At 47.6% G+C, this 27,611-nt stretch overlaps 1 protein-coding gene across 6 annotated transcripts in view; it reads left to right on the forward strand.

The window, feature by feature from the left end:
* Nucleotides 1–27,611, forward strand: part of LOC144825271 (protein regulator of cytokinesis 1-like) — a 1,077,791-nt gene that overhangs the window by 510,034 nt on the left and 540,146 nt on the right. For all 6 annotated transcript variants that reach the window (XR_013609370.1, XM_078684109.1, XM_078684108.1 and 3 more), the window contains one exon: nucleotides 12,189–12,325. Coding sequence is in view for 5 of the 6 variants with exons in the window: in XM_078684109.1 (XP_078540235.1) it covers nucleotides 12,189–12,325 (137 nt within the window). In the remaining variant the exon portion in view is untranslated. The remainder of the gene's footprint in view (nucleotides 1–12,188; nucleotides 12,326–27,611) is intronic.

Raw genomic sequence — 27,611 nt, forward strand, 5'->3', positions numbered from 1 at the left:
AGAAGACAAGAGAACAGCAGAAAGAGACTAGAAGTGCGGGAATAGGGGTGCATAAAGAGGCAGAAGGGCTGCATAAAGAGGCAGGAAGGGTGCATAAAGAGGCAAGAGGGGTGCAGAAAGGGGAAGAGGTGCACAAGGGGTGCCAAAATTTGCGCTAGGTACAGAAAGGAAAGAAGTGCAGAAGGACGCAACAGAGGTGCAGGAAAAAGCAAGAAAAGTGCAGAAAGAGGCAATAGAGTTACAGAAACAGGCAAAAGAGGTCCAGAAAGAGTGAACAGGGGGGCAGAAATGTGCAAGAGTAGCAGACAGAAGCAAGAGCAGTGCAGAAAGAACCAACAGGTGCAGAAAGAGGAAAGAGGTGCAGAAAAAAGCAAAAGGGATACAGAATGAGGTAAGTGGGGTGTGGAAAAGGCAAGAGGAGCAGAACGAGGCAGGAGGGGTACACAGACAAATGAGGGCTGCAGGAAGAAGCAACAGCAGTGCAGAAAGAGGCAAGATTGGTGCAGAAAGTCAAGAGACATGCAGAAAGGAGCGGTGCAGAAACACTAGAACTGTAGAAGCAAGAAGGCCTCCTGGTTCACCGACTAACTCAAGGACGCCAAGAAGAACTGCTGCACCCTCGAGAGCCTGGCTCCTCGACCAGACCACAGACAACATGACCGCCCTCAAACAAGCCACCCGCAAGCACCACCAGCTCATCCGCACCACCAAGAAGAAATCACTAAAAGATCGACTGGACAACAACGCCCACGACAGCAAGGAACTCTTCAGCATCGTCAAGGAGATCTCCAACCCCAGCACCGGCAACAACGACATCACTCCCTCACAAGATCTCTGCGACTCTCTCGCCTCGTTCTTCCACCGCAAGATCGCTGACATCCACAACAGTTTCGGCGCACCACCCACGCACCCAACCATCAAACCAACGCCCCCCACCACCACCCTCTGCACCTGGACCACAGTGACCACCGAAGACACAGCCCGCACGATGAACACCATCCACTCCGGATCACCCACCGACCGTGCCCCCACCACGTCTTCAACAAGGCCGACTCCACCATCGCACCCCAACTCCGGAACATCAACTCCTCCTTCAACACCGCCACCTTCCCCGAGTGCTGGAAGCATGCCAAGCTCAGCGCCCTACTGAAGAAACCAACAGCAGACCCCCCCCAACCTCAAGAACTTCCGCCCCATCTCGCTCAAACTGATCCCTCGACCCCTCGCAGTCCGGTTTCAGAGCCAACCACAGCACCGAAACCGCCCTAATCTCAGTCACTGACGACATCCGAGCCCTGCTCGACAACGGGTAAACAGCGGCACTCATCCTCCTGGACCTCTCTGCAGCGTTCGACGCTGTCTACCACTGCACCCTAGTTCAACGCCTCAGCAACATCGGCATCCAGGAGAAGGCAATGGAGTGGATAGTCTCGTTCCTCGCCGGAAGAACACAGAGTTCGCCTCCCCCGTTTCGATCCGAGGCCACTGAAGTCCTCTGCGGCGTACCACAAGGATCATCACTCAGCCCCACCCTCTTCAACGTCTACATGAGACCTCTTGCAGCCATCGCACGCCAACACAACCTCAACATCATTTCCTACGCCGACCACACCCAGCTGATCCTCTCCCTCACCAGGGACCCCGACACCGCCAGAACCAGCCTACACGAAGGGATGAAAGACGTCGCCGAATGGATGAAGACCAGCCGCCTGAAACTGAACTCAGACAAGACGGAAGTCTTCATCCTGGGACCATCACCCTCTGCCTGGGACGACTCCTGGTGGCCCCCCGCCCTGGGCACCGCTCCAAAACCAACAGACCACGCACGCAACCTGGGCTTCATCCTGGACTCCTCCCTCTCGATGACCAGACAAGTCAAGGCCGTCTCCTCATCTTGCTTTCACACCCTACGCATGCTCCGCAAGATCTTCCGATGGATCCCGACCGAGACCAGGAAGAGGGTCACCCAGGCAATCGTCACCAGCCGACTGGACTACGGAAACACCCTCTACGCCGGAACCACAGCCAAGCTACAGAGAAGACTCCAACGCATCCAGAACTCATCCGCCCGACTCATCCTGGACATCCCCCGACGCTGCCACATCTCCAACCACCTGAGGGACCTGCACTGGCTCCCCGTCAACAAGAGGATCACGTTCAGGCTCCTCACCCACGCACACAAGTCTCTCCACAACCTGGGCCCCAAGTACCTCAACGACCGCCTGACCTTCTACATACCCACCCGCCAGCTACGATCGACCAGCCACGCCCTCTCCACTGTTCCACGCATCCGAAGAGCCACCGCCGGAGGAAGATCCTTCTCCTACCTGGCGGCCAAAACATGGAACTCCCTCCCCATCCACCTTAGACTGACCCAGGACCATATCGCCTTCAGAAGACAACTCAAGACCTGGCTGTTCGAACAGTAGCGGACCCCTTCCCCCAAGCGCCTTGAGACCCTCCCGGGTGAGTAGCGCGCTATACAAGTTTTATGATTGATCGATTGATTGATTGATTGATAGAAACAGGCAACAGGGGTGCAAAAAGAAGCAAGAGACGTGCAGAAAGAAGGGCCTTCCACCATGCTATACCACTTGTCCCTGCATTTTTGGTAACATTTGAGCCATTTGAGCTAGAAACAAGGGTTCTTTTGTTCAAATCTGCAGATTCTGCAGCAGATGATGGATTGTGTCAAATGCAGAAAATGTATTAGTGCGAAAGTTGGTGCAGCCAGTCACATAATTCCACTGGCCCTGCTCATACCTCTGACTAGGTCCAGAAGTGCTAGTCAGTGGTTCCTTTTTTTTTGTCTCATTGAGTTTATAGTTTATCATCTATGGAAATGAGGAAGACTAACCCTGAGGTTACCACTCCACAACACAGAGTACCATACCGCATAATTACTCTCCATAACACATAATCCTACTCTTTATAATTCCTATACACTAAATACCACAAGCTTTTATCCACGTAATTTCACTACACAACAAACCACATAATTTAACTACACATAACATACATCCACTCCAAATAAACATTAGTAAAAAACTTTTACAATTGCAACGCTAATAGCTCTAACTCTCGCAAATGGGATACCTATTACGTTGCCAATGCTTCTTTAACTGGTAGTCGCGTTTGCAGAGTGCTGAAGAAAGGGGTCTGGACATCCAACCAGTGTCCGGAATTACGCTGCGTTAGACTTACAGGAGGTACTAGGAGGGCTACTTGGCCACCAAAGTACCTCAGGAGTACAGTGGACTTCATCACCCGACCAGTACCTTGCCAGGAGGCACATTTGCAGAGTGGTGGAGAAATGTGAGTATGGCCTCTGAAGACCCATTAGCAATCCCAATGTGTGGGACTTACTGGAGGTAACAGGAGGAGTAGTTGGCCCCCAAGGTCAACCTTGGGGGCCAACTACCCCATCTATTACCTCCAGTAAGTCCCACACAGCAGGATTGCTAAGTTCTCATAGCAGGCAACGCCCCCTTTTCCCACCACACTGCAAACACACTTCCTTTTTTGGGAACTTCTTGCCTAAAGAGGTGCTTAGTTGACTTGTAGGGGGTCACTTGGATGGGGTTTAAAGTCCCCTTCGCTGCTGGGTGTCCTTAGGGGCCAACTAGCCTATCCGATACCTCCAATATTCCCCAGATAGTGGGATTGCTGACAGGTGGACACAGGCCACACCCCTTTTCTCCAACACTCTGCAAATGCGCCTCCTGACGTGTTCTGGGTTGGGGCATTAAGTCCCCTTGAATCCTGAGGGTCCCTGGGGGCCAACTAGCCCACCAGGTACCTACGGTAAGCCCCATACTGCTGGATTGCTCAGTGGTCTGAGGCCACACACCCTTTTTACGCCACTCTGCAAACGTGCCTCCTGGCGCGCTGCTAGTGGGGCAATTTGGTCCTCTTGTGTCCTGAGACCTCAGGACTAAAGTGGACTTCATTGCCCTAGGCCCCACTCCCGAATCAGATTTTGGCATCTGGAACCCCATTCCCGGGTCATTGCCTCTTTTTTAATTTAAATGACATTATGGAAGGGGGGTCGCTTGGCCCCACCTCTGTATGGCCTCTGGCCCGCCTTTCCCCAGGGCCTGGCTTAGTTTTTTTTTTCATTACGGGAGGGGTGCTGTGTGTTCCCCCTTCCCGGGCCACTTTTGGCCCCTGTGACCCCATCCCCTGGGGCCTGGCCAGCCTTTAATTTTTATTTTAGAAGGGGGCGTGTGGCACCCCTCCTGAGGCCAAATATGCACCTGGGGACCCCATTCCCCTAGGCCGGCTTTCCGTTTAAAAAAAAAAATAATTAAAAATGAAAGGGGAGGGGGCAGAGTGGCCCCCATCCCTGACCACTTCTGGCCCTGGGGCCCATGCCCCAAGGCTGGCCCTCACTTTGGGGACCGCAGGGGAGCCCCAATGCCCCTGCAATCCCAGCCAGATCCCCTCCACCTGCGGGAGCCGGCATTGCTTTTGGACAAGGGGCGCTGCTAATATGCAGCTCCAATTTTCCAAAAGCAATTCTGCTTTGCTTTGTGGAAGTGAGAGCAGGTTTCCCACTCACGCTTCCACAAAGCAAAGTTTGCAATGACTGCTCCCGCCCTGTCATTGCTAACTGAAAAGTCCCGGAGGTGGGCACCCTTGGACATTGCTGGAGCAGGCCCTGGGGCGTGGCGGTCCCTAGTACCATCTAGGGGAAACAACCTTTACAACGCAACTTTTACAACGCATTACCATTACAACAAAACTTTTACAACGCAAATACCATTACAACGCATGTATTTACAACGCATGTTTTTACAATGCAAGTACCTTTACAACGCATACCATTACAACGTAAGTATTGGTAAGTATATAATTATATTTAAAATGTTATCTGTTTGGGTTTTTTTAAGGGGTATTTTTAGGGTTCAGGGTCAGTTTTTAGTTTTTGGGTAAAGGGGTATTTTTAGAGTTCAGGGTCAGTTTTTAGTTTTTGGGTAAAGGGGTATTTTTAGGGTTCAGGGTCAGTTTTCAGTTTTTGGGTAAAGGGGTATTTTTAGGGTTCAGGGTCAGTTTTCAGTGTTTGGGTAAAGGGGTATTTTTAGGGTTCAGGGTCAGTTTTCAGTTTTTGGGTAAAGGGGTATTTTTAGGGTTCAGGGTCAGTTTTTGGGTAAAGGGGTATTTTTAGGGTTCAGGGTCAGTTTTGGGTTTTTGGGTAAAGGGGTATTTTTAGGGTTCAGGGTCAGTTTTGGGTTTTTGGGTAAAGGGGTATTTTTAGTGTTTAGGGTCAGTTTTGGGTTTTTGGGGTACAGGGGTATTTTTAGGGTTTAGGGTCGGTTTTGGGTTTTTGGGGTACAGGGGTATTTTTAGGGTTCAGGGTCAGTTTTGGGTTTTTGGGGTACAGGGTAAAAATAAAATAAAATTAAATTTAAATTAATTAAATTAAATTTAAAATAAATTATATTATATTAATTTCAATTAATTTAAAATAAAAAATAATAATTTATACTTGCGTTGTAATGGTATGCGTTGTAAAGGTACCTGCGTTGTAAAAACATGTGTTGTCAATACATGCGTTGTAATAGTTTTTGCGTTGTAAAAATTTCGTTGTAATGGTATGCGTTGTAAAAGTATGCGTTGTAACGGCATACATCCACCATCTAGGGCTCCCACGCGGCCCTCCTCCCAACGTTAAAAAAAGCCCTGGGGAGGTGGTGGCCCCAGTGCCGGGGGTCCGCAACGGACCCCTGCCTTTAATAAGTGTGCCTCGGGAGGTAGTGGTCCCCGGGGCAGTTAGGTGGCGGGGCAGGTGCCCCCCCACACTTAATTTAGATTGAAACCCCGGGGATATGGCAGTCCCCGGGACCTGGGTCCATGTGTTTTGGGATCCCCTTTTTTTCTCGGCCCCCGCTTGATGAATTGCCCCGAAATTTTCAAGACCGGATCTGACCAGAGCGGGACACTAGCTTTGCAAATTTCGTGAAGATTCGTCAAACGGCTCCAAAGATATTGGCAAATCAAAAACACTTTTCCTATGTAAACTAGGTTCTAACTATTCCTACAAGTATATATATATTTATTTATTTATTTTATAAAAAAAAAAAAAAAAATTTTTTTATAATTTTATTTTTTTATAATTTAATTTTTTTATATTTTTATATATATATTTTATGTATATATATATTTTATGTATATATATATTTTATGTATATATTTTTATGTATATATTTTTATGTATATGTTTATGTATATATGTATGTATATATGTTTTTATGTATATATTTTTGTTAATTTTTATATTTATGTTTATATTTTCTTATATATTTTTAATCTTTTTATTTTTTTAAATATTTTTAGAAGTTTTTTTTGTATGTGTGTATGTATATATGTATGTATATAGTGTATATATACATTGGATGAGTACAAAATTTCTGAGAAATATGAATCTGGTAAGGCCAGTGGCGTATTTTATTCCAAAGGTACACAAGGACCTTAAAAAACCTCCAGGACGCCCTATAATATCAGCACGTAATGGCATTCTGGAAAACGTGAGTAAATACGTAGACTTTTTTTCTCCAAGAATACGTTAAACTGCCATCTTTCGTATTAGATCCTGGAGACTTACTCAAAAAACGTGTTGATCTGCCTTGGCAACCTGGCAATACTTTGATTACATTGGATGTTTCCTCCTTGTATACTTCGATCCATCACAAGGATGGACTCGGAGCCGTTTTACATTATCTCAGCAGCAGACTGCCTTGTCTCAATGAGCACATCTCTATGATACTTGAGATGATTGAACTGTGTTTGTATCACAACTATTTTCTGTTCACGAACCAGGTTTTCCAACAGACAAGGGTTGTGGCTATGGGGGCCTGCTTCTCCCCTAGTTATGCCTATCTCCACATGGGCTACTGGGAGGAGCAGGTCCTACAGCCTTCTTTCCGTCAAATACTTGCCACCAAGATCGTCAAGTGCCTGAGATACATTGACAACCTGCTCATAATTTGGAATGGTAGTCAGGACGATGCATCAGTGTTCATCAATGACCTTAACAACAACTCCTTAAATTTGGGCTTCACTAGCCAGATGAGTTGTTCCTCCATCTGTTTTTTTGGATGTAGAAATCTACATACACAACTTGCAATTGCGCACCAGACTATTTAGGAAGCCAACTGCTGGCAATGCCATTCTTCATGCCTCTAGTCACCATCCGGCTCCCCTGATACGCAGCATCCCGTATGGTGAGATGCTGCGTATTAGAAGGATCTGCAGCTCAGACTTAGATTGTATGATTGCCCAGAAGGAATGTAAGGCTAGATTCCTCAGGAGAGGCTACAGCCCTGTGGTTGTGGACAACGCCATACGTAGAGCCAATACTATAGGTAGATTACAGCTAATTGCACCTCTTGAACAAGCATCCCCCAGTAGCCATATGGAAACCAGATTGATCTGAACATATAGCAGACAGCATCAGGCTATTCGTAGAATAGTACGTGGCAATTGGCCACTTATTGCTAGAGACCAAATGCCTACCCCTCCTAATATTACATTTAGGAAGGCGAAGTCTATGCGTGACAGCTTGGTTTCTAGCAGCCCAAAAATAAGAACTTCTGGGGATTGGTTGTTAGGGAGAAGGGGTTTCCGCAAATGTACGGTTTGCAAGGCTTGTAAGAATGGCATCAACAAGAGTGAATATTTTATTCCTTTTAATAGTCAACCGGTGCGCAGCCAAGCTTACTTGCAAGACAGAGTACGCGGTGTATGTGCTGGAGTGTCCGTGCGGCCTACGTTATGTGGGCAGCACAAAGTTACCAGCACATAAAAGGATACTCCAGCACCTCAGAGCCATCACCAACGGCGACACCGCGTACCCTGTAGCTAGGCATTTTGAGGAGGTTCACAACAAGAATCCAGAGGGATTAAAATACTTTCTTACCGATCTAGTTCCTCCTTTAAGGAGGGGGGGGGGAGACCGTGAGGGTCTCTTACGAAAGTTAGAAACACGTCACATAATACAGTTCGACTGTAAGATCCCCAATGGAATGAATTCTAGTGAAGATATGTACACCCATCTATGAGTGTTATCTGCTGTCTTGTATTAATGATTCATGAATATATTGACTTTTCTTGTATGTATATATATCATCTTATACATATTTGCTGCTTCCCGTATAAAATGATGGAAATATCTAAATATTCCAATTTTTAATTAGTAGATGTTTAAAGTAATAGATGTGACACTCTTTTTTTCAAGTATTTTTACACTGGGTTTTATCTAGCGTGACATTAAATTTATGAATTGTGCATTATTTATTTGTGTTTGTACTAATATTGCGATTTTGCACATAATGCATTGCCCACTTGGGCTTCATTGCTCCTGTAAGCGCAAAAGATTTAAAAAAAAATAAAAAATTTTAGCAAGCACTAATAGGACATTGTTCACACATGAGATCGGGATTATATTAACGTTTGATTTGATTCAATGTTCAGATCAAATTGTGATCTCCTATGACCCTTGTCCTTAATACAGGGTGGCGCAACATGCACATGTATTTGGTAAAACATGAGGGATATTGCATGATCACGTATTAATATGTAATTAACTTTTTTTAAACGTTTTTACATGTTTAGTTTTTATTCCGTACCCATAGTTTTAATATCCAAATACTTTTAAAACATTCTCATGCACCTACATTTTAACCTGTGTTTATATAGTATTTATACTGTTATTCATTGCTTGCTCTGGGTAAACCAATATTACTATGGAGTTACTTTGGTATGATAGAGGAATATGCATTAGTCTATCTTCTATGTCTACTTCAATTTACATGCACGCTAGCACTTTAAAAGGGTCACCTCACCTGTTCAGCGTTCGTCATGTGATCAAGTCCCTCCTAGGGCTGAAACGCGTCCTGTTCGGTGTGGTGTTTGGGCTCCAATAAAATTATACCGCACTATTCAAGGGTTCGCCTCGTCTTTTTCCATGGATGCCAAGACGTTGTATGCCTCATTTATATATATATATATATATAGATATATAGATATATATATCTATATATCTATATATATATATATATATTTTAATTAATAATCCACATTTGTAAAGCGCACAATCACCCGTAAGGGTCTCTAGGGGCCGTCGGAAAGATTAAGCGAGCTATTGCCCAGAGTCACATGGTGCTGGGTTAACCTGCCGCCGAGGATCGAACCCTGATCCCCAGATTCCAGCGTCAGTCGCCCTGGCCGCGGCGCCACACCTCTCTCTCTCTATAAAAATATATGTGTGTGTGTATATGATTTTTCGCGGTGGAAGCGCTACCCGGTACGCGAACCGGGTAGCTCACCGGTAGTGTAACGGGAGTCTGCCATCTTGTGTTTCGGACGAATTTAGTCACAAGATGGAGGATAAACAATGTTGGGAATGGGCATAAGGGGGCACGGGAGACATATCCTGACCCCCTAGGTTTTCTGAGGGTGGCTGAGGAGGCCCATATATGTAAAAGGGCAGACCAAACTACCAAGCCAATTCTTCACCAGAAAGGAGACCAGCTGAAATGCCAGAAACCGGTCCCCGGAAGCTTGTTTCCTTCCCAGTATAAGAATTGGCTTGGTAGTTTGGTTTGCCCTGTTCCCATCATGCACTGGGACAGGAACAGACTAATTTGCATATAGCCAGGTTCTGAGCTGGGATGGTGCAGTGAGCTAAAAAACGGTGATGGATCAAGCCCTGATCTTTGGACTGGGTAAGAGTGGTCTGCTTAATTCAGACACTGTTCATCACCACCCCCTTTTCTGAATCATTTTGTCCACCATTAGCGTGGAAGGGTATACTCAGATGTGAGTCCCTTGCTCATTGTACCATCAGGATTCAAGCAAGCCGGGCCGACGACGGTTGAAATGCCAGAAACCGGTCCCCGGAAGCTTGTTTCCTTCCCAGTATAAGAATTGGCTTGGTAGTTTGGTTTGCCCTGTTCCCATCATGCACTGGGACAGGAACAGACTAATTTGCATATAGCCAGGTTCTGAGCTGGGATGGTGCAGTGAGCTAAAAAACGGTGATGGATCAAGCCCTGATCTTTGGACTGGGTAAGAGTGGTCTTAATTCAGACACTCTGTTCATCACCACCCCCTTTTCCGGGGCTCAATGGAGGGCTTTCAATAGCACAATGAATAATTCAAATCACTGTGACCCTTGGAATTAAGAATGATGAACTGTGCAACCCACTGTGAGTGGAAAAGATGTAAACTACATGTCCCAGAGTGCACACGCTACTAAGCAGGCATACCGGATGCAATAAAAAAATGCACGTAGGACAAAGTTGCATAATAGCGCATTTGTCATCAGCCTAAAAAGGAGTGAACAGCTCAGAAAATCATTGTCAAAAGGACAAAATGACCGATGAAATGCCACCTTCAAGCGCTATAATAAAGTAGGAATCACCTACCTGCTGTGGAGCTCTTTATTTGAAGAGCCATTGTTTAAAGAAATTTTTTTTATAAATATTTCAGTACAAGACCCCCTTCAAGTCCACTAAGCACCTCTTTTGGCAGGAAATTCTCAGGTGTCTGAATGCATTTCCACCAAATAGCTTGCTTTCTGAGTAAAGTTATAACATTTCCGAAATTTGGTCTAATTCCTTTTGGACATGTTTTTTCTGTACCAGAGAGCAAACTTTCCTATGGGAATTAACATGGAAAATCGATTGTTTTGGGACCCCGTACCCAAAGTTAACCAGAGTTATTAGCAAAACACACTCTTTTCTGCAGAGACTGCCACTGTCATATATCCATCTAGTGTTATGCCGCAGAAAACCTTTAAACCATTCTTTCCCTGCCTGGTAAAGTGGGGCATTGTAACTCTACAAAACAAAAAAACTGATCCCTGTGTAGTAACGACCGCATTGTAAATGCTACATACCGATTGATCACTATTAGATGGCTTGACAAAATTATTTAAAGAACAATCATTTTGTTTCGAATTTTAGGTTTGAACTTAAATTTACTTATGAATTGACTTATTTCTCTAGTGTTTACATCTGGTTCTTCTGTTTGAAGAAAAATTGTTTCAAATTTATTTTTTCCACGTTTATATGCTTGTAGAAACTGTTGAATTGCATGTACTAAATGACATTCTTTTTGTAATACTTCCCTTTCCACTTCAGATAACATCCGTTTCAGTTAATGGGTATGATTATGAGGAATAGCCTGTAATTAAGACTGTTGTATGTTATTAGTGAGAAGTTAAATAATAAACAAATGATTGCACGAAATAGATGGGAAATATTGCCAATCTTTGAGCACATATTTAACAGTTTGATTGTCCTTCCTTACAATATCAAGTTGTGTAATTTTGAAAAAGTATGCACTCTTAAAAACAATAAAAAATATTTCAAAGTCACTCGTGGCAGGGTTAAAAAAAATGCTGTGGCTTTTGTGCTGTTTTGGCATATTTGAGTATAGCCTTAACTAGAAGTCAGAAAGGCCAGTTATTGCCACCCAGATGTTCGGATTTGGTGGTCATAGCACTTACACTGGGAGGTGTTTTCAGCCTATCCGTGCCCAAAGTTTTGAATATGTCTGCTAATTACTATGTAGAAAATGTAGAGCAAACATTCAAAAATTGGGGGTAATGCAAAAAAGTATATTAAATCTTCGCTCAGAGGGGGGAATTTTTAACATGGATATGTTCTCCATGGCAAACCTCACATTTTGAAATAAGTCTTTTGTCACAATTTTTCAATTTTTACTTCTTATTTTAAAAAGTGCCTTCAGATATCTATTTGTTTAAAAACATTTATTTGCAAAGATTTGTCTTTCAAAATCGTTCCGACTATCCCTGTTATAGCTCTGTTTTTTGTTTATCAGACATCTGATGGCGAATAAATTGGAATGTAGGTTGTCTTTTCTCACCACAGTAGCTCTTGTTCCTGTATACCTTTAATCCATTCCTTCAGATGTCTTATGAATCATTTGTGCATGCATCTTGAGGAATATAATCGCCTCCCCATTCCAAACATCTAGTTGTGCTATGTAAGGAATATTCTGCTATCTTGTTCAGAAGCGATTTCATCATGTGCACGTGAATAAAGGGGACTAGGGACTACAGATGAAAATTCGGTTGTGGGGTTATATTTCCTAAAGCAGCAGCACATTTTGCAATGTGATTTCTTGTGTTCAAGCTGAAACCAATTTGTATTTATTCACAGACGATTACACAGAGGACCTCCTTGAACTTCATGAAGCTGAGGTTGTGAAGATCATGCACCATTTTGAAGTTCATCAACAGTTGTTTGAAGATGTGGAAAAATGGCTGTGCTGCTGGGATCGCTTCACGGAGTTGGTGGTAGGTTTGATAATGAAGTGACTACCCTAACTGCAAGTGACCAATTATGGCCATTACTTTGGTTGCATGTACTGTAGACGCCAGTTAGGTCTTTGCCAGAATATGGGTACCTTTCTAGGTATCGTCCCATCTTTTGATCATTGATGCTGATCTTGTTACTTAGTCACAATGCTTTAAGCAGCAGTTGAAAGATGGTTAATAAATCAATTTCTTTTCAGTAGGAAGCCCTAAAGATAATTGTGCACTCCATAACAGTTTAGTAAGTGGAAATGTTTTTGGTCCATATGTATTATAGATGACCTAGCCGATCATTCGCTAGTATTTGTTGTACTCCTCTCACAAAGAGACTTAAGCCCACAAGTACTCTTGTAACCATTGTTTATAGGGTAGACTTCATCTTAAAATGACTGTCAAATTAGTTTGTGATTGACTCGTGAAGGGAGCTACGGTATGGCTTCACAGTGCACACCGAATGAATATTGAATTTACACCTCATTCTATAGTAGTCAGAGTTCATAAAGTTGGAAAATATGTATCACTCTATGAACTATATCATACTAAGCAAAAATAATTCAAGTTGTATTTGGTGTTCACATTCTTCAGTATCATTTGACCAAAATGACTACTATTTAATGGCGAAGTTCATGTGACAGATTTGATCTCTTGCACGTATATAGATGGCTGTGGCCCTCACAGCAGTATTGTTTGTAACGATCTGTAAAACCAATAACAAAATGTTTTTTAAAAAATGGCAATTCTCTCTCGAGAGAAATACAAATAGTGTTTTAACATCCCTAAAATGTTATACTTGATATTCGTAATCCTTTCTTCTTCAACATAGTATCTTTGATAGTCAAAAGCAATTGAGTAGTCTTAACTTTGTGAAGCTTCTGGAACACCAATGATTACTGCAGCCTGGCAAAGGTAAAATTGCGTAATTTTCTTTTGTTACTTTAGAAAACATACTATGTCCTAATCCAATCTAAAAACGTCCCTACAGCTCGGAACCTAATCTGCCTGCTGTTTTGTAAAGGAAAAAAAATTAAACTGAGGGAGATGCAGCAGAATTGAAAGATGATAGTTGAAATCATGTATTTAATGGGACAACAGCTTACCTGACCCAACATTCCTCCGTTCTTTTATTTTCCAACTCATTTATTTGCCCTATTTCATCATTCACTCAACATCTTTTGTATTAAGATTTTTAAAGGGTTTCCCTTGTAGGAATCCAATCATGTTCGGTTTTTGCCTTGTAAAAGACCGTAAAGTCAGCTCGATGTCCAAAGTGTGGAAAAAATGTGAGTATTAACCCTTAAAGGGGTGTGTGGGCTGCATGTCAGATGCATAGTCCGGGATGTGACGATTTTGTTTAAATGCTTTTAATGGTTGTGAGGTCATTAATTTAAGGGGGAAAAACTGGAAGATGCCTCAAAGAAGGTCCAATGCAGGGAGGTACAAGCTAAGTACTGAGAAGGAAGGGGCTTCTTCCACTGTAGGCACATCATTGTCAAAGGACTCTCATGGAGGACAATCAAGTAAAGGAGGGATTTTATTTCTCTCTTTTCTCATTCCCCGATTAATATTGATGGCTTAGTGTAACCTCTTGCTGAAGAAACCCTCTGCCGACCTGACGACCTCAAGAACTTCAGACCCATCTCTTACCGCCCAACCCTTCCCAGGCAAGGTCATCGAGAAGGCATCAACGCCTAACTCTCCAAGTTCATCTAAGCAAACCACATCCTGGACCGCTCATCTCGCTTTGTAAGCAACCACAGCACCGAGAGCGCCCCCCTCGCTGCCACAGACGTCATTCGCATCCTCCTGGACCTCTCGGCTGCGTTAGATAGTCTCTCACCGCACCCTATGCACAAGACTCCACTATGCTGGCATCCGTAACAAAGCCCTCGGAATGGATCAGCTTCTTCGTCACCCGCCGAGCACATTGACTTCCACCGTTCTGCTCTGAACCAACAGAGATCAGCTGCGGAGTGCTTCAGGCCTCCTCCTTGAGCCCCACTCTCCTCAACATCTACATGGCCCTGCTTGCTTGCTGCCATCATTGGGAACCATGGAATGAACATAGTCGCCAAAATAATTACACTCCGCTGATGCTCTCCTTCACTAACAAATCCACAGTCGCCAAGAACAACTTACAAGACTGGATGAAGACTGTCGTCACCTGGATGAACTGCTGCCTCAAGCTCACCTCAGAAGACCGAAGTCCTCTTCATGGGCTCCACTCTCTCTGCCGGGGACAACTCCTGGCAGCCTTCAGCACTTGAAACTCCCACCAGCACCCACCACACACAAAAGCTCAGCATCATACTGGACTCCTCCCTCACCATAAGCCGCCAGATCAACGCAGTCTCATCATTTCTGTTTCCACATGCTACGCCTACTCCGAAAGATCTTCAAGTGGATCCCAACTGAGCCCAGAAAGATGGTCACCCACCCACTCATCAGCAGAATTGACTATTACAATGCACTCTACGCCGGCATCACCCAGGAACTCCTCACAACTTCAGAACACCTCTACCATACATATCTACAACATCCCCTGCCACAGCTACATCACCGACCACCTGAGCGAACTCCACTGGCTCCCAGTAGAATCACCTTCAAGCTCCTCACACACACCTACAAAGCCCTGCACTACGCAGGATCTGTGTTCCTTAACCACGCCTCTCATTCCACGCACCCACCAGATCTCCGGTCCACCCACCTGGCCCTGGCTACCATCCCATGCGTCCACAAGACGGCCGGAGGAAGATCCTCCTTTTACCTTGCAGAAAAGACCTGGAACACCCTCCCTTTCCACCTCAAGCAATCAGTCCCTTCCTCACCTCAGGATGGACCTCAAGACCTGGCTCTTCAACTGAACTGTATATAAGGGCTAGATTGCATGTCTGTATTTGTTGAAAGCTGCATGTGGGTGTAAATGTAGGCTTATAAGTTACACTTATAACACTTGAGAGTATCAATCTCTCAGCCGGAGGGCTGCTGAGCTTCACCGCCAGCATGTAAAAAGGAGTGGGCCTCGACTGTGCCTTGACTACAGCACCATAGAAGCCACTGGCCTTGTTTGTTCGGCTTCTCAGTACAGAGCATGGCTGTCAGTGAATATTTGGGAACATGAGTGCCTGATGCACATCGCGAGTGAAATTTAGTTTTAGGTATGCCCTAGAAACCTTGGGGGACCCACACCCACATCACCCCCCCCCCTTTAGATCCCTATCTAACGCTCCATAACAAGCATTCCGGATTGCCAGAAAGCTATGCAGGGCGAACGACATAACACACCAGATATGCACCTTCAAAGAACAAGCATTTACAATGCAAAAGTTTCGCAATGACATTGTTTTGAGCTATTGGCATTGAAAATGGTTTTTTTCCCTTTGTGAAGCATTGATCAGGTAATGGCGTTGTAAATGACCATTTCTTTTACCCCCTTTAGACCATGATCAATTGTACATCTAATCGGACTACATACCGCTGACTTCAGTCTGGAGACCACTACATTTTACTAGCTAGCTACAGCCACACAGCTCCAAACCATATGAATTAAGTTTGAGTATTCAAAGGTGCTTCTGAGATGAGAATCTTACTTCAGGCAATGTCTATTCTCCAGTATTAGGGGTGTCTTTCCTAGATTCACATGTTTGAATATTCCCTGTCGTCGAAGTGGGAGTCCCATGGTACATAAAATAGCAATAAAATGCTAAAATATTTGTATGTGAGAACATAACATAAGAAATAATAGAAGTAAATACACAACTAAAACCTCTAAAATAATTCCTACATAGGAATGCATGATATAGAGAGTAAACACTTGCAACATATCACTGTCATTATGTTAGTCCAAACTACAGCCAATCAGGCGCCAGCACCCTCTAGAACCTTCTCCTCAGAAGCTCAAGCCCTTAGATTTTCTACCGCACGTCGTGTGAAGGGAGTCTCCCTGAGCTCTGCTCAGTTTTTTCCTCCATTTCTTTTAGTTTCCAGTCTTCTCATCATGTCAAGTAAGAAGTCTTTATTCAGACCTTGCTCTTCTTGTGGGAAGACGTGTCTTTTTAAAGAAGACCCCCGCAAGAAATATATTTATTGTCTCTACCCTGAGCATGAAGTTGGCAGCTGCAAGTTTTTGTACAACCATGTCTACAAAAACTCTTAAGGACAGGGATGGCCATCTCCTCCTTTGGCTCCAACGTCTTAAGGACAAGGATTCAGCTCTGTCTGATGCTGAGAGTTTTCAGTCTGGACCCTCCACTGCAGCATCTAAGCGTAGTAGTGTGCAGGATGTGCCCTCTCCTTTTCTGAAAAGGAAGAAACTTGCCCTGCCTTTGGTCTCTGTGGTGTCTCCACCGGCTCCTACTACCTCTACGCCCACGAGACCTGGCTCTCAGGCGTCTTCTGCTGCCTCACAGCGTGTTTCCACACAAAAACATGCTTCGTCGTCGACGGGAGCGTCGACGAGTGTTCCGACGACGAGATCATCAGTGTCTACATCGTCGACGACGACACTGACGACGACGTCCGCTTCTCTTTCAGACTCTCGTGGACGTGGAGGCCGCCGACGAGACCGTAGTCGACGGCCTCCACATCTACGAGAGTCTCTTTGGCCTTTAAGACTGTCTCGTCGGTGATTTCCATCAATTCATCGTCGACTAAGAAACTAGTATCTTCAATGAAGGCAATCAAAGTCTACATCGTCGACGAAGACTCAGTCGACCAAAGCTCCGTCGACGAGGACTCAGTCGTCAGGGGTGACTTCTGCGTGGACGAATTCGTCGGCGGCTTTGCAGAGTGTGGTGCTTCCGTCAACGATGGATCCATTGAAGTCCTCTTTGTCGGCGCCCATATCAGCACTGTCAACGATACCGTCGACGGTGGCACCATCCTAGTGTGCCTCATTGCCTCTAGTGCCTTTGCCATCTTCAGGTTCTGCATCTGTCGCCACAGAACTTTCACAGCATCGCAGTCAAGAACCATGCCACCAGTTGTCTGCTCCAGATCCGCAGCCACCTTCACCTTTGTTTGCCTCTGAGCACGCTTCGGACTCTGGTAATGATGTGGATGACACTTTCAGGGTGGCACACAGTCCGTCCGATCTGATCATCAAATGCCAAGATTCTAACAGTGACGGCGACGACCAGGAGTCTCAAGCCGAGTAACAGTTCATCCAAGTTCCAACGGCTACATTGCCTTTGTCTCTGATTTCAAACCTCCAGCATATGATGGACGACTACAACCGGCGTTTTCCACCTACGCCACAAGGTACTCCTAGACCACCGGCTGCTGCGGCTGCTCCACCCTCGGTTCCGCCACCTTTGCCACAGACGCCTTCACCCCAGGTTCAAACATCGGTCAAGATACACACAACTGTGTATCCACAAGATGCTGATGTTGATGTACTTCCAGAACGGGAAGACGGAGAGGTCCACGTGATACGGACAATGATGATGCCGCAACCGGCACTGCAGAGTGGGATGACTACCAAATACAGACACCCTCCCCTCCGCCAGGATAACCTTGAGATTCCCCTCCAGTAGATATTGGCAGTTTCCATTAGCTGATGAATAGAGCGGCTCAGCGCTTCAAATTACCCAGAACACAGAGAGAGGAGGATTGTTTCCTCTACGATTTCAAGCATCAGCCATTCAAGCAAGTCCACACGGTTCCGATCATCGATTTTATTTGGAAGGAGGGAGTGAAGCTCATGCAGGCTCCAAATTAGTTACCTGCCCAAATGCCGCGCCTTGAGAAGAAGTATAATGGCCCCAACAGGTTCACCAGCATGCCTGGTCTCTCACCCAAAACATGATTTGATGGTGACTCAGGTGGCACAGCGTTGGTCCCGTAATCCAGCGTCTCCTATCACTGCACCTCCAGATAGAGAAGGTCGGCGCCTTGACGCTATTGGACGCAAATTCTCCACCATGGCTTCCACAACAGTAAGGGCGGCTAATGCCTTACGACCGGCAGATGTGGTCGGACATGTCTGCCTTTGTCAACCTCATCCCTGACGCTTCCAAAGCTGACGCTTTGCAAATCCTCCAGGACGGAGAAAGAACATCTGAAGAGATGATTGACTGCGCAGTCAATATTGCGGGCACTGGTTACGACGCCAAGGTTGGTTGAAGTCCACCTTTTTCCGGCAGGAAGTCCAGTCCAAGATCCTTGATATGCCATATGATGGTGAATCGCTGTTTGAGACACACATAGACGAGGCTCTAGAGTCCATTAAAAAGGACACTGATACGGCTCGATCATTGGGCACCTTGCAATTTCGAAAACAGACATTTCGGGCGCACGGGGATGCAGCACTACTTCCACTTTTCGAGGAGGACAATCTCAATATCGCTCCTACAATCAGAGTAACCAACGTTACTCTTCCAACCAACAGCAGTCAAACCGACAACAGTCAACAAAGTCATATAGGGGAAAGTCTTCATATCGGGGATCCACTCCCAAATGCCAATGACTTTTGTCTTCCCCAAGTGTTGGAGGTCGAATCTCTGTTCTATTCTCAGTAGTCCTCCATCACCTCAGACCGTTGGGTTTTGGACATTGTGATGAAAGGACATACTTTGGAGTTCATCAAGATTCCTTCTCATACTCCGTCTGGCCTGCCTCCTCCCATCTCAGGAGCTTTTCCGTCAAATCCGTCTTCTTCAAAAGGGTGCAGTCGAAGTGGTTCCAGTGTCTAAGAGGAGAGGGGTTTTACTCTTGTTTTTTTCCTCATACTCTAGAAGACGGGAGATTGGCGACCAATTCTGGATTTGAGGGCTCTCAACAGATACCTAAAGAGCCAATCCTTCCGCATGCTTACACTATTGGAGATACTGCGTCTTCTTTCCAGTGGCGATTTTATGACCACCATTGACCTTCAGGACGCATACTTTCATGTCCCAATTCTCCAACAGCATCGAAAGTACCTGCGTTTCAGAGTAGGACAGACTCATTTCCAGTTCAAAGTTTTGCCTTTCGGCCTCCGATCCGCCCCTCGTGTGTTCACGAAGGTATTGGCTCCAGTGGTGGCTCACCTACGCCTCCAAGGCGTCCAAATATTTCCATACTTGGACGATTGCCTCCTCAAATCTCATTCCCGCCATCAACTGAACCGAGACACTCATCTTTGTCAAGATGTGTTTCAATCCCTCGGCTTGGCCATCAACGTCGATAAGTCAGTTTGCACCAGCTCAAACCAGGAGTTTCTTAGGGGCAACCTTAAACACAGTGCTTTCAAAGGCATTTGTTTCTCACGAACTTCAACAGAAGATCTTCCGCTTAGTGGCTCTCATTCGATCAAGACAGTCCGTTTCTGTCCGGACATTAAAATCATTTCTGGGAATGGCATCATCTTGTATTGCACTGATCCCACATTGCAGACTGCGGACCCGTCCCATTCAGGAGGCACTGGATGTACAGTGGCGTCAGGTCTCTGGTTCTTTCAACGACCTGGTGACAGTTACCGCTCGCATGAGGACAGCTCTGTCCTGGTGGGCGCAGTCGACCAACCTGGTGACTGGAACGTCCTTCCTCGTCAACGCGCCAGACCTCACGCTCACAACGGACGCCTCTCTATACGACTGGGGTGCTCCCTTTCAAGGCCTCTCCATCAAAGGCAAATGGTCTCCGCCCCAACGCTCTTGGCATATCCACAGGCTAGAGTTGATGGCAATCTTTCTGGCACTCAAGTCGTTCCTTCCTGTAGTTCAAGGGGAGTCAGTGCTTATTCAGTCGGACAATACCACCAGTATGCACTACGTGAAGAAACAGGGTGGGACCAAGTCAACGCTTGTCTCGACTGACTCAGTCGATCTGGGATTGGGCTATCCGTCCTCAAATAACCCTGACGGCGGTGCATCTGACGGGCGTTTCCAACATTCTGGCGGATTCCCTCAGTAGGTCCACATCATCGACACACGAGTGGGAGCTACATCAGCCGACTCTGGAACTAGTGTTTCACCGATGGGGTCATCGGTCTCTAGACCTCATTGCGACACCAGAGAACCGGAAATGCCCGTCCTACGCAAGTTGGCATTCCCACCCCGGATCGTGCGGGAATGCCCTTTTGATCGATTGGTGCGATCTATTCGCTTACGCCTTTCCGCCGATCCCATTAGTGGCACGGGTGCTGTGGAAGATGCGGAGGCAGCCCTGCCACATTCTCCTGATCGCCCCTCAATGGCCCCGACAGGTGTGGTTCTCGGAGTTGCTCCTTCTGTCCCAGTGCGAGCCCATTCCTCTTCATCCTCGTCCAGACCTCCTTACGATGGACAGAGGCCAGATTTGCCATCCAGATCCATCCACTCTACAATTGTCAGCATGGAACCTGAGCACCTTGAGTTCGCGCATTTAAATATCTCGCAAGACTGCAGAGAGATCCTCGCTCATGTTGGAGCTCTGTCTACCATCAAAACTTACAAACTCAAGTGGATGAGGTTTTGTCTTTGGTGTGTGGCAGGAAATGTCCATCCAATCCATTCTGCTCCGGAGCAGCTCCTTCCGTTCTTTGAGTCTAGCTCAATCTGGGCTCTCGCATGCTACCTTGAGAGTTTTCCTAGCTGCAATCTCTCGTTTCTGGCAAGATGGCTCCTCCTCCCTCTGCTCGTCCAGAATTATCCGTCAGTTTTTCAAAGGTCTTTTCCTGAAGTTCCTGCCTCTTCGGCGCCCTCCTCCAACGTGGCATCTCAACGTTGTTCTAACACAACTAATGAAAACGCCATTTGAGCCCATTCATAGGGCGGATTTAAAGTTCCTCACCTGGAAGGTTGCTCCTCTTCTTGCTCTGACCTCATCTCGTCGCGTGAGGGACCTCCACGCCTTTAATATCAAACCACCATTTCTTCAATTCAAACCTGACGGCGTGGTACTTCGCACCAACCCATCTTTCTTACCAAAGGTGCCTACGGACTTCCATCTAAATAAGCCTGTGTTCTTGAAAACTTTCTTTGCTGAGCCAAAGTCTCTGGCTGAACAGCGATTACATTCCTTGGACATCAAACGATGCCTTAAATTTTACATAAGCAGAACTGCCCCTTTCCGCAGGTCCGACCAACTGTTCATTGCTTACGGACGTATGCTTAGGGGGCATCCAGTTACCAAACCAACGATTACCCGTTGGATTTCTTCAGCCATTGTCTTCTGCCATCAACAAGCTGGCAAGCCTTTACAGTCTTCAGTGAGGGATCATTCTACCAGGGCAATGTCTTCATCCACCACTCTGTTTGCTGGTGTGCCGCTTCATCAGATCTGCCGTGCAGCCACATGGTCCAGCAGGCACACATTCACCAAGCATTACTGCTTGGACGCCATCAATGAGACGGATACGGCAGTGGGACAGGCAGTACTTCATCATCTTTTCAAATAAGGTGAGCCTCTGTTCCCTCCTCCTTTATGTTTTTCTGTGATTGCTATCGATGCTTCCATGACTGTATTATTACTGTCTCTGAGCTTTTCCATGCTGTGCTTAGCAATCTCAGCTCTTCAGAGGTTACTGCTCTCTACTCAAGCATGTGAATCTATGAAAGACACCCCTAATACTGGAGAAGAACAATTGTTACCTGTAAACAGGTGGTTCTCCAGTATTGGTGTCTTTCATAGATTCACATGCGACCCACCCTCCTCCCCTCAGAGGCTCTCTTCTCCTCATGCACTCTGGTTCACTTTGGTGCTACGAAAATCTGAGTGCTTGAGCTTCTGAGGAGAAGGTTCTAGAGGGTGCTGAAGCCTGATTGGCTGTAGTTTGGACTAACATAATGATCGTGATATGTTGCAAGTGTTTACTCTCTCTATCATTTTAGAGGTTTTAGTTGTGTATTGACTTTTATTATTTCTTATGTTATGTTCTCGCATACATATATTTTAGCATTTTATTGCTGTTTTATGTACCGTGGGACTCCCACTTCGACGACTGGGAATATTCAAGCATGTGAATCTATGAAAGACACCAATACTGGAGAACCACCTGTTTACAGGTAAGTAACAATTGTTCTTCTTACACGCTCGCTGATGCCGTCTGTGACCAGTGGGCAAAAGGTGTCTGCATGAGAATCTGTGAAAAGTGTGCTCTCGTGATTGCACCTCCGTTCTGCGGATTCTCTCCAAGCGGACAACATGTCATTTAGAATCAAAGGAAATGCCTTCCATATCCTTTTATTGTCCCTGTGTTTTTTCTAATCCAGGTGGATAAACTGCTCCCCCAACATCTGCTAAATGATCAGGAGTTTTGGGGTCACTTTCTCACCAACGCGCATTTCATCAAACATTTGGACTGGGAAAGTGCAATAGAAAGGAATGTCCACAACGTTTTGCTTGTCGCTATTCCCAACATTCCCAATGCCAGCCCTTTCTGGCCATTTCCCTGGGGGCAGACATTGCCAACAGTCTGCGCTATTTTTTAGCTTGAAGTGTATCACGTCCAGTAAAATCGTGCAAAATGTAAAACTTGTATTTGGCAATATTTCATGCAATATGGTATATTTTTCCATTATTTGGAGTAAGTATCAAAAGAAAGGTGCATTTCGCAGACCACTTTATAAAAATGCCAGACTATAGGGTTACGCAGCTTACACCTAATTGTATAGTATTATAATTGCATTTATATACCACTTACTACACCTGATGAGGCGTTGAAGCGATTTTTCGATGAGTGGCACACTACTCCGGAACCCATAAAGGATTAGTGGCAAATTAGTATACTGAAATATGAAAATGATTTGAGTGGTGGATATGTTAGTTAGTTATTTGGATTGAGCAGGATAGTGAAAGGACAAAAAAGGTTTGCATCTACATAGCGCTAATGCAACTATCCGAAATGTTTTGGGAAAACAGCAGCTCTTTGCTTTCACTTTTGTACATCTCAGCCCTTTCTGTTGTGTGCACGAACACCCCCTGGAGGTGTGTACATAAAACCATGATGGTGTACTTACTGCCCGGTGTGTTTGTGCAGTCGCTCACTTTGCATGCGGTGTGTATTTTTGTGAACATACACTATGTGCACAAATAATAGTGTGAATGTGACAACAGGTGTGCATATGTTGGCATGTGAACATGCTGCTGTTTGGGCTGCCTTAAATATGCCCACGCACCGGCGAGGAGCCAGGTGAAGTCAGGGAGACCCACCACGCAGGAGAGGGCACAGGCAGAGCTGGGGGAAGTAGGTCAGTGAGGCATGTGGTGCTGAGGTACAGGCAACGCTGGGGGTCATGAACTCAGGCAAGGCCTAGGTGGGCAGGTGATGGAGTGGGACAGGCAATATCCCGGAGTTAGGCAGAGCGTGGGAAACCACAGACCTGGGGCATGAAGGGCTGTACTGATGTCTAACTCAACACCGGCCGCATCCCAGGATGTCACCGCGCCGCCCCGAAGCACACCCACGGACCCTTCAGCTGCCGCGCCTGCAAGTTCACCTGCACCCGGACCTTCCCTGCACCCGCCAAACCGAACACCAGCAGCAACCACCTCAAGTGCATCCTGCTCAACACCCGCTCCGTCCACAGACACGCTGTAGAACTCTGGAACCTCCTCGACACCACCGCCCCGGACGTTGCCTTCCTCACCGAGACCTGGATGAACGCCTCCTCAGCCCCAGACATCGCCATCGCCATCCCGGAGGGCTATAAGATCATCCGGAGGGACCGCACCGCCAACCAGACGGGAGGAGGCATCGCGATCATCCACAGAGACACCATCCGCATCACGACCAACACCGACGACACCCTAACCACCGCCGAACACCTGCACTTCCAGATCCACACCAACCCGAAGACCACCCTCAGAGGCACCCTGATCTACCGACCCCCGGGGCCACGCACACGATTCAGCGAGGACATCGCCGACTTCGTCAGCCCGCATGCCCTCCCCTCCGCCGACTACATCCTCCTGGGGGACCTCAACTTCCACCTGGAGAACAACAACGACCGCAACACCACCAGCCTGATCGACAACCTCGCCAACCTCGGACTCAAGCAACTGGTGTCCACCCCCACCCACCTCGCCGGACACACGCTCGACGCCGTCTTCTCATCCAGCAACGACGTCACCTTCAGCCACGCAACAGGACTCCACTGGACGGACCACAGCTGCGTCCACTTCACCTTCAACAGATCGGCGAGCCACCACCACCAACAACAGGTTGCCCGCAGAAGCTGGAGCAAGATCACAGCCGACCAGCTCGCCGCTTCCCTGAGCCAGCACCCTCCCGCCAGCTCAGCGAGCCCCAGCCTGGCCGCCGACAACCTCACGAAGTGGATCAGCAACTGCGCGGACGAACTCGCCCCACTGAACCCCACCCAGCGGGCCCTGCAGCAGAAAAACACCATGGTTCACCGACGAACTAAAGAGCTCCAAGAAGAACTGCCGAGCCCTCGAGAAAGCCTGGAGAAGGGAGCCTACCACGGACAACATGACCACCCTCAAGCTCGCCACCCGGAAACACCACCAACTGATCCGCGCCACCAAGAAAAATACATACAAGGATCGTCTGGACAACAACGCACACAACTGCAAGGAACTCTTCACCATCGTAAAAGAGCTCTCCAACCCCAGCGCCGGAAGCAATGACATCACCCCGTCGCAAGACCTCTGCAACTCCCTCGCCTCCTACTTCCACAACAAGATCGCGGACATACACAACAGCTTCAGCAACCAACCAACGCAAGCCACAACCGCAACAACGCCACCCACCACCACCCTCCGCACCTGGACTCCAATCAACACAGAAGACACCATCCGCACAATGAACTCCATCCACTCCGGATCTCCAACTGACCCCTGCCCTCACCACGTCTTCAACAAGGCCGACGCTGTCATCGCACCCCACCTGCGGGACATCATCAACACTTCCTTCGACACCGCCACCTTCCCTGAGAGCTGGAAGCACGCCGAACTCAGCGCTCTTCTCAAGAAACCCACAGCAGACCCCACCGACCTCAAGAACTACCGCCCCATCTCGCTCCTCCCGTTCCTGGCCAAAGTCATCGAGAAGACCGTCAACAAACAGCTGGCAACCTTCCTCGAGACGAACGGATCCCTCGACCCCTCACAGTCGGGCTTCCGGGCGAACCACAGCACCGAGACCGCCCTCATCGCTGCCACCGATGACATACGAACTCTGATGGACAACGGAGAAACAGCGGCCCTCATCCTCCTAGACCTCTCCGCGGCGGTCGACACGGTCTGCCACCGCACACTAGCACAGCGCCTTGGCAACATCGGAATCCAGGACAAGGCACTAGAATGGATCATCTCCTTCCTCGACGGAAGAACACAGAGTCCGCCTACCACCGTACAAGTCAGAGGCCACCGAAGTCATCTGCGGCGTCCCTCAAGGATCCTCACTGAGCCCCACCCTCTTCAACGTCTACATGAGCCCCCTTGCGGCCATCGTACGCCATCACAACCTCAACATAATCTCCTACGCCGACGACACCCAGCTGATCCTCTCCCTGACCAACAACCCCGCCACCGCCAGAGCCAACCTGCACGAAGGGATGAGAGAGGTAGCCGAATGGATGACGACCAGCCGCCTGAAACTGAACTCGGACAAGACGGAGGTCCTCATCCTGGGCGCCTCGCCCTCCGCCTGGGACGACTCCTGGTGGCCCTCCGCCCTGGGCACCGCACCCAAACCAACGGACCACGCACGTAACCTGGGCTTCATCATGGACTCCTCCCTCTCCATGACCAGACAAGTAAACGCCGTCTCCTCGTCTTGCTTCAACATCCTGCGCATGCTACGCAAGATCTTCCGGTGGATCCCCACCGACACAAGGAAGACGGTCACCCAGGCCCTCGTCACCAGCCGACTGGACTACGGCAACGCCCTCTACGCCGGAACCACTGCCAAGCTCCAGAAGAGACTTCAGCGGATTCAGAACGCCTCGGCCAGGCTCATCCTCGACATCCCCCGACGCAGCCACATCTCCGGACACCTGAGAGATCTGCATTGGCTCCCGGTCAACAAGAGAATCACCTTCCGTCTCCTCACCCACGCACACAAAGCCCTACACGACCAAGGCCCGAGCTACCTCAACAACCGGATCAACTTCTACACTCCTAAGCGCCTCCTCAGATCAACCAGCCACGCCCTCGCCGCCGTCCCCCGCATCCGAAGAACGACAACAGGAGGAAGATCCTTCTCCTACCTGGCCGCCAAGACCTGGAACTCACTCCCGACCGACCTACGCCTGACCCAAGACCACCTCTCCTTCAGGAAGAAGCTCAAGACCTGGCTGTTCGAGCAGTAACGGCACCCCCCCCCCACCCAGCGCCTTGAGACCCTACGGGTGAGTAGTGCGCTCTACAAATGTCATGATTGATTGATTGATCAGTATAAACGGTCTTCCAAAATGTCTGAAATGGTTGCAGTGAGGGGTTTCTGCGGGTTATTGAGCGGACATGATTAAAGCTGACTATTTGTAATGTGTCTGGACCCCTGTGCACAGCCCGGAAAAGGTTAATGTGCTAAATACAACTGCCCGGACTCCCAAACCTGCCCTCTCACGGGAGAGAGGAGTGCAAAGAGCGAGGCAAGAGGGAGAGAGGGAGAGAGTGAAGGAAGAGGGTGGAGAGGGCGAGGGATGAATGAAGGGGCGAGACATGATTGGGACGGGAGAAGAGTGCAGGAGGGCAAAGGGGCGGGGAAGGAAATAGAACGAAAACCGATGAGAAACCGAGCTGGGGAGGACGGATCGGGAGACACCGGTGTGGCAGTGACCGCAAAAGAGCGAAAGATCGAGACAGGGAGTGTAAGAGGCAGAGGCTGTACAGACAGGAACAGTAAATAGACTAGAAGACCGAGAGAAGGGTAAAGAAAGAGGGGCTCAGACGGAGGGGTGCGTAAGGACGGTGTGAGGTGCGCATTCTGGTGTCTGCCGCACACTCACCCTGACTCCAGGACTCTTCGATACCTGTTGCGTGTTGGAGGTCCCGTTGCCCTGCTCCGGTTTACCTCCCGAGTTTGGTATCCGCCGCCCGAATGGCCGTGCGGTACTGACTTGCTGCCGTATGTGCACCAGCCGCGGGTCACGACTAGGGCCTCTCCCCGCGCTCTGGGGTTAGCTGAGATTAATGACAGGTCTCACTCGTGGGTTATTTCACCTTGTATTTGTGACCTCCCGTTCTTCTTCCCTCGTCAAGGTGGTGCTAACCCTGTTTTTCCACCACAAGCCCGCCAGATAGTTCCATGCTCTTCCACCTGGCTTGTGACCCTCTCCTCCGCATTGCTCCCCTATGCCCTCCTCAAAGACCCTCGCCGGCTCATCCTCATCCTCATCCCAGA

The sequence above is a fragment of the Lissotriton helveticus genome, chromosome 3_1, assembly GCF_964261635.1.
Source record: "Lissotriton helveticus chromosome 3_1, aLisHel1.1, whole genome shotgun sequence".
Classification (NCBI taxonomy): Eukaryota; Metazoa; Chordata; class Amphibia; order Caudata; family Salamandridae; genus Lissotriton; species Lissotriton helveticus.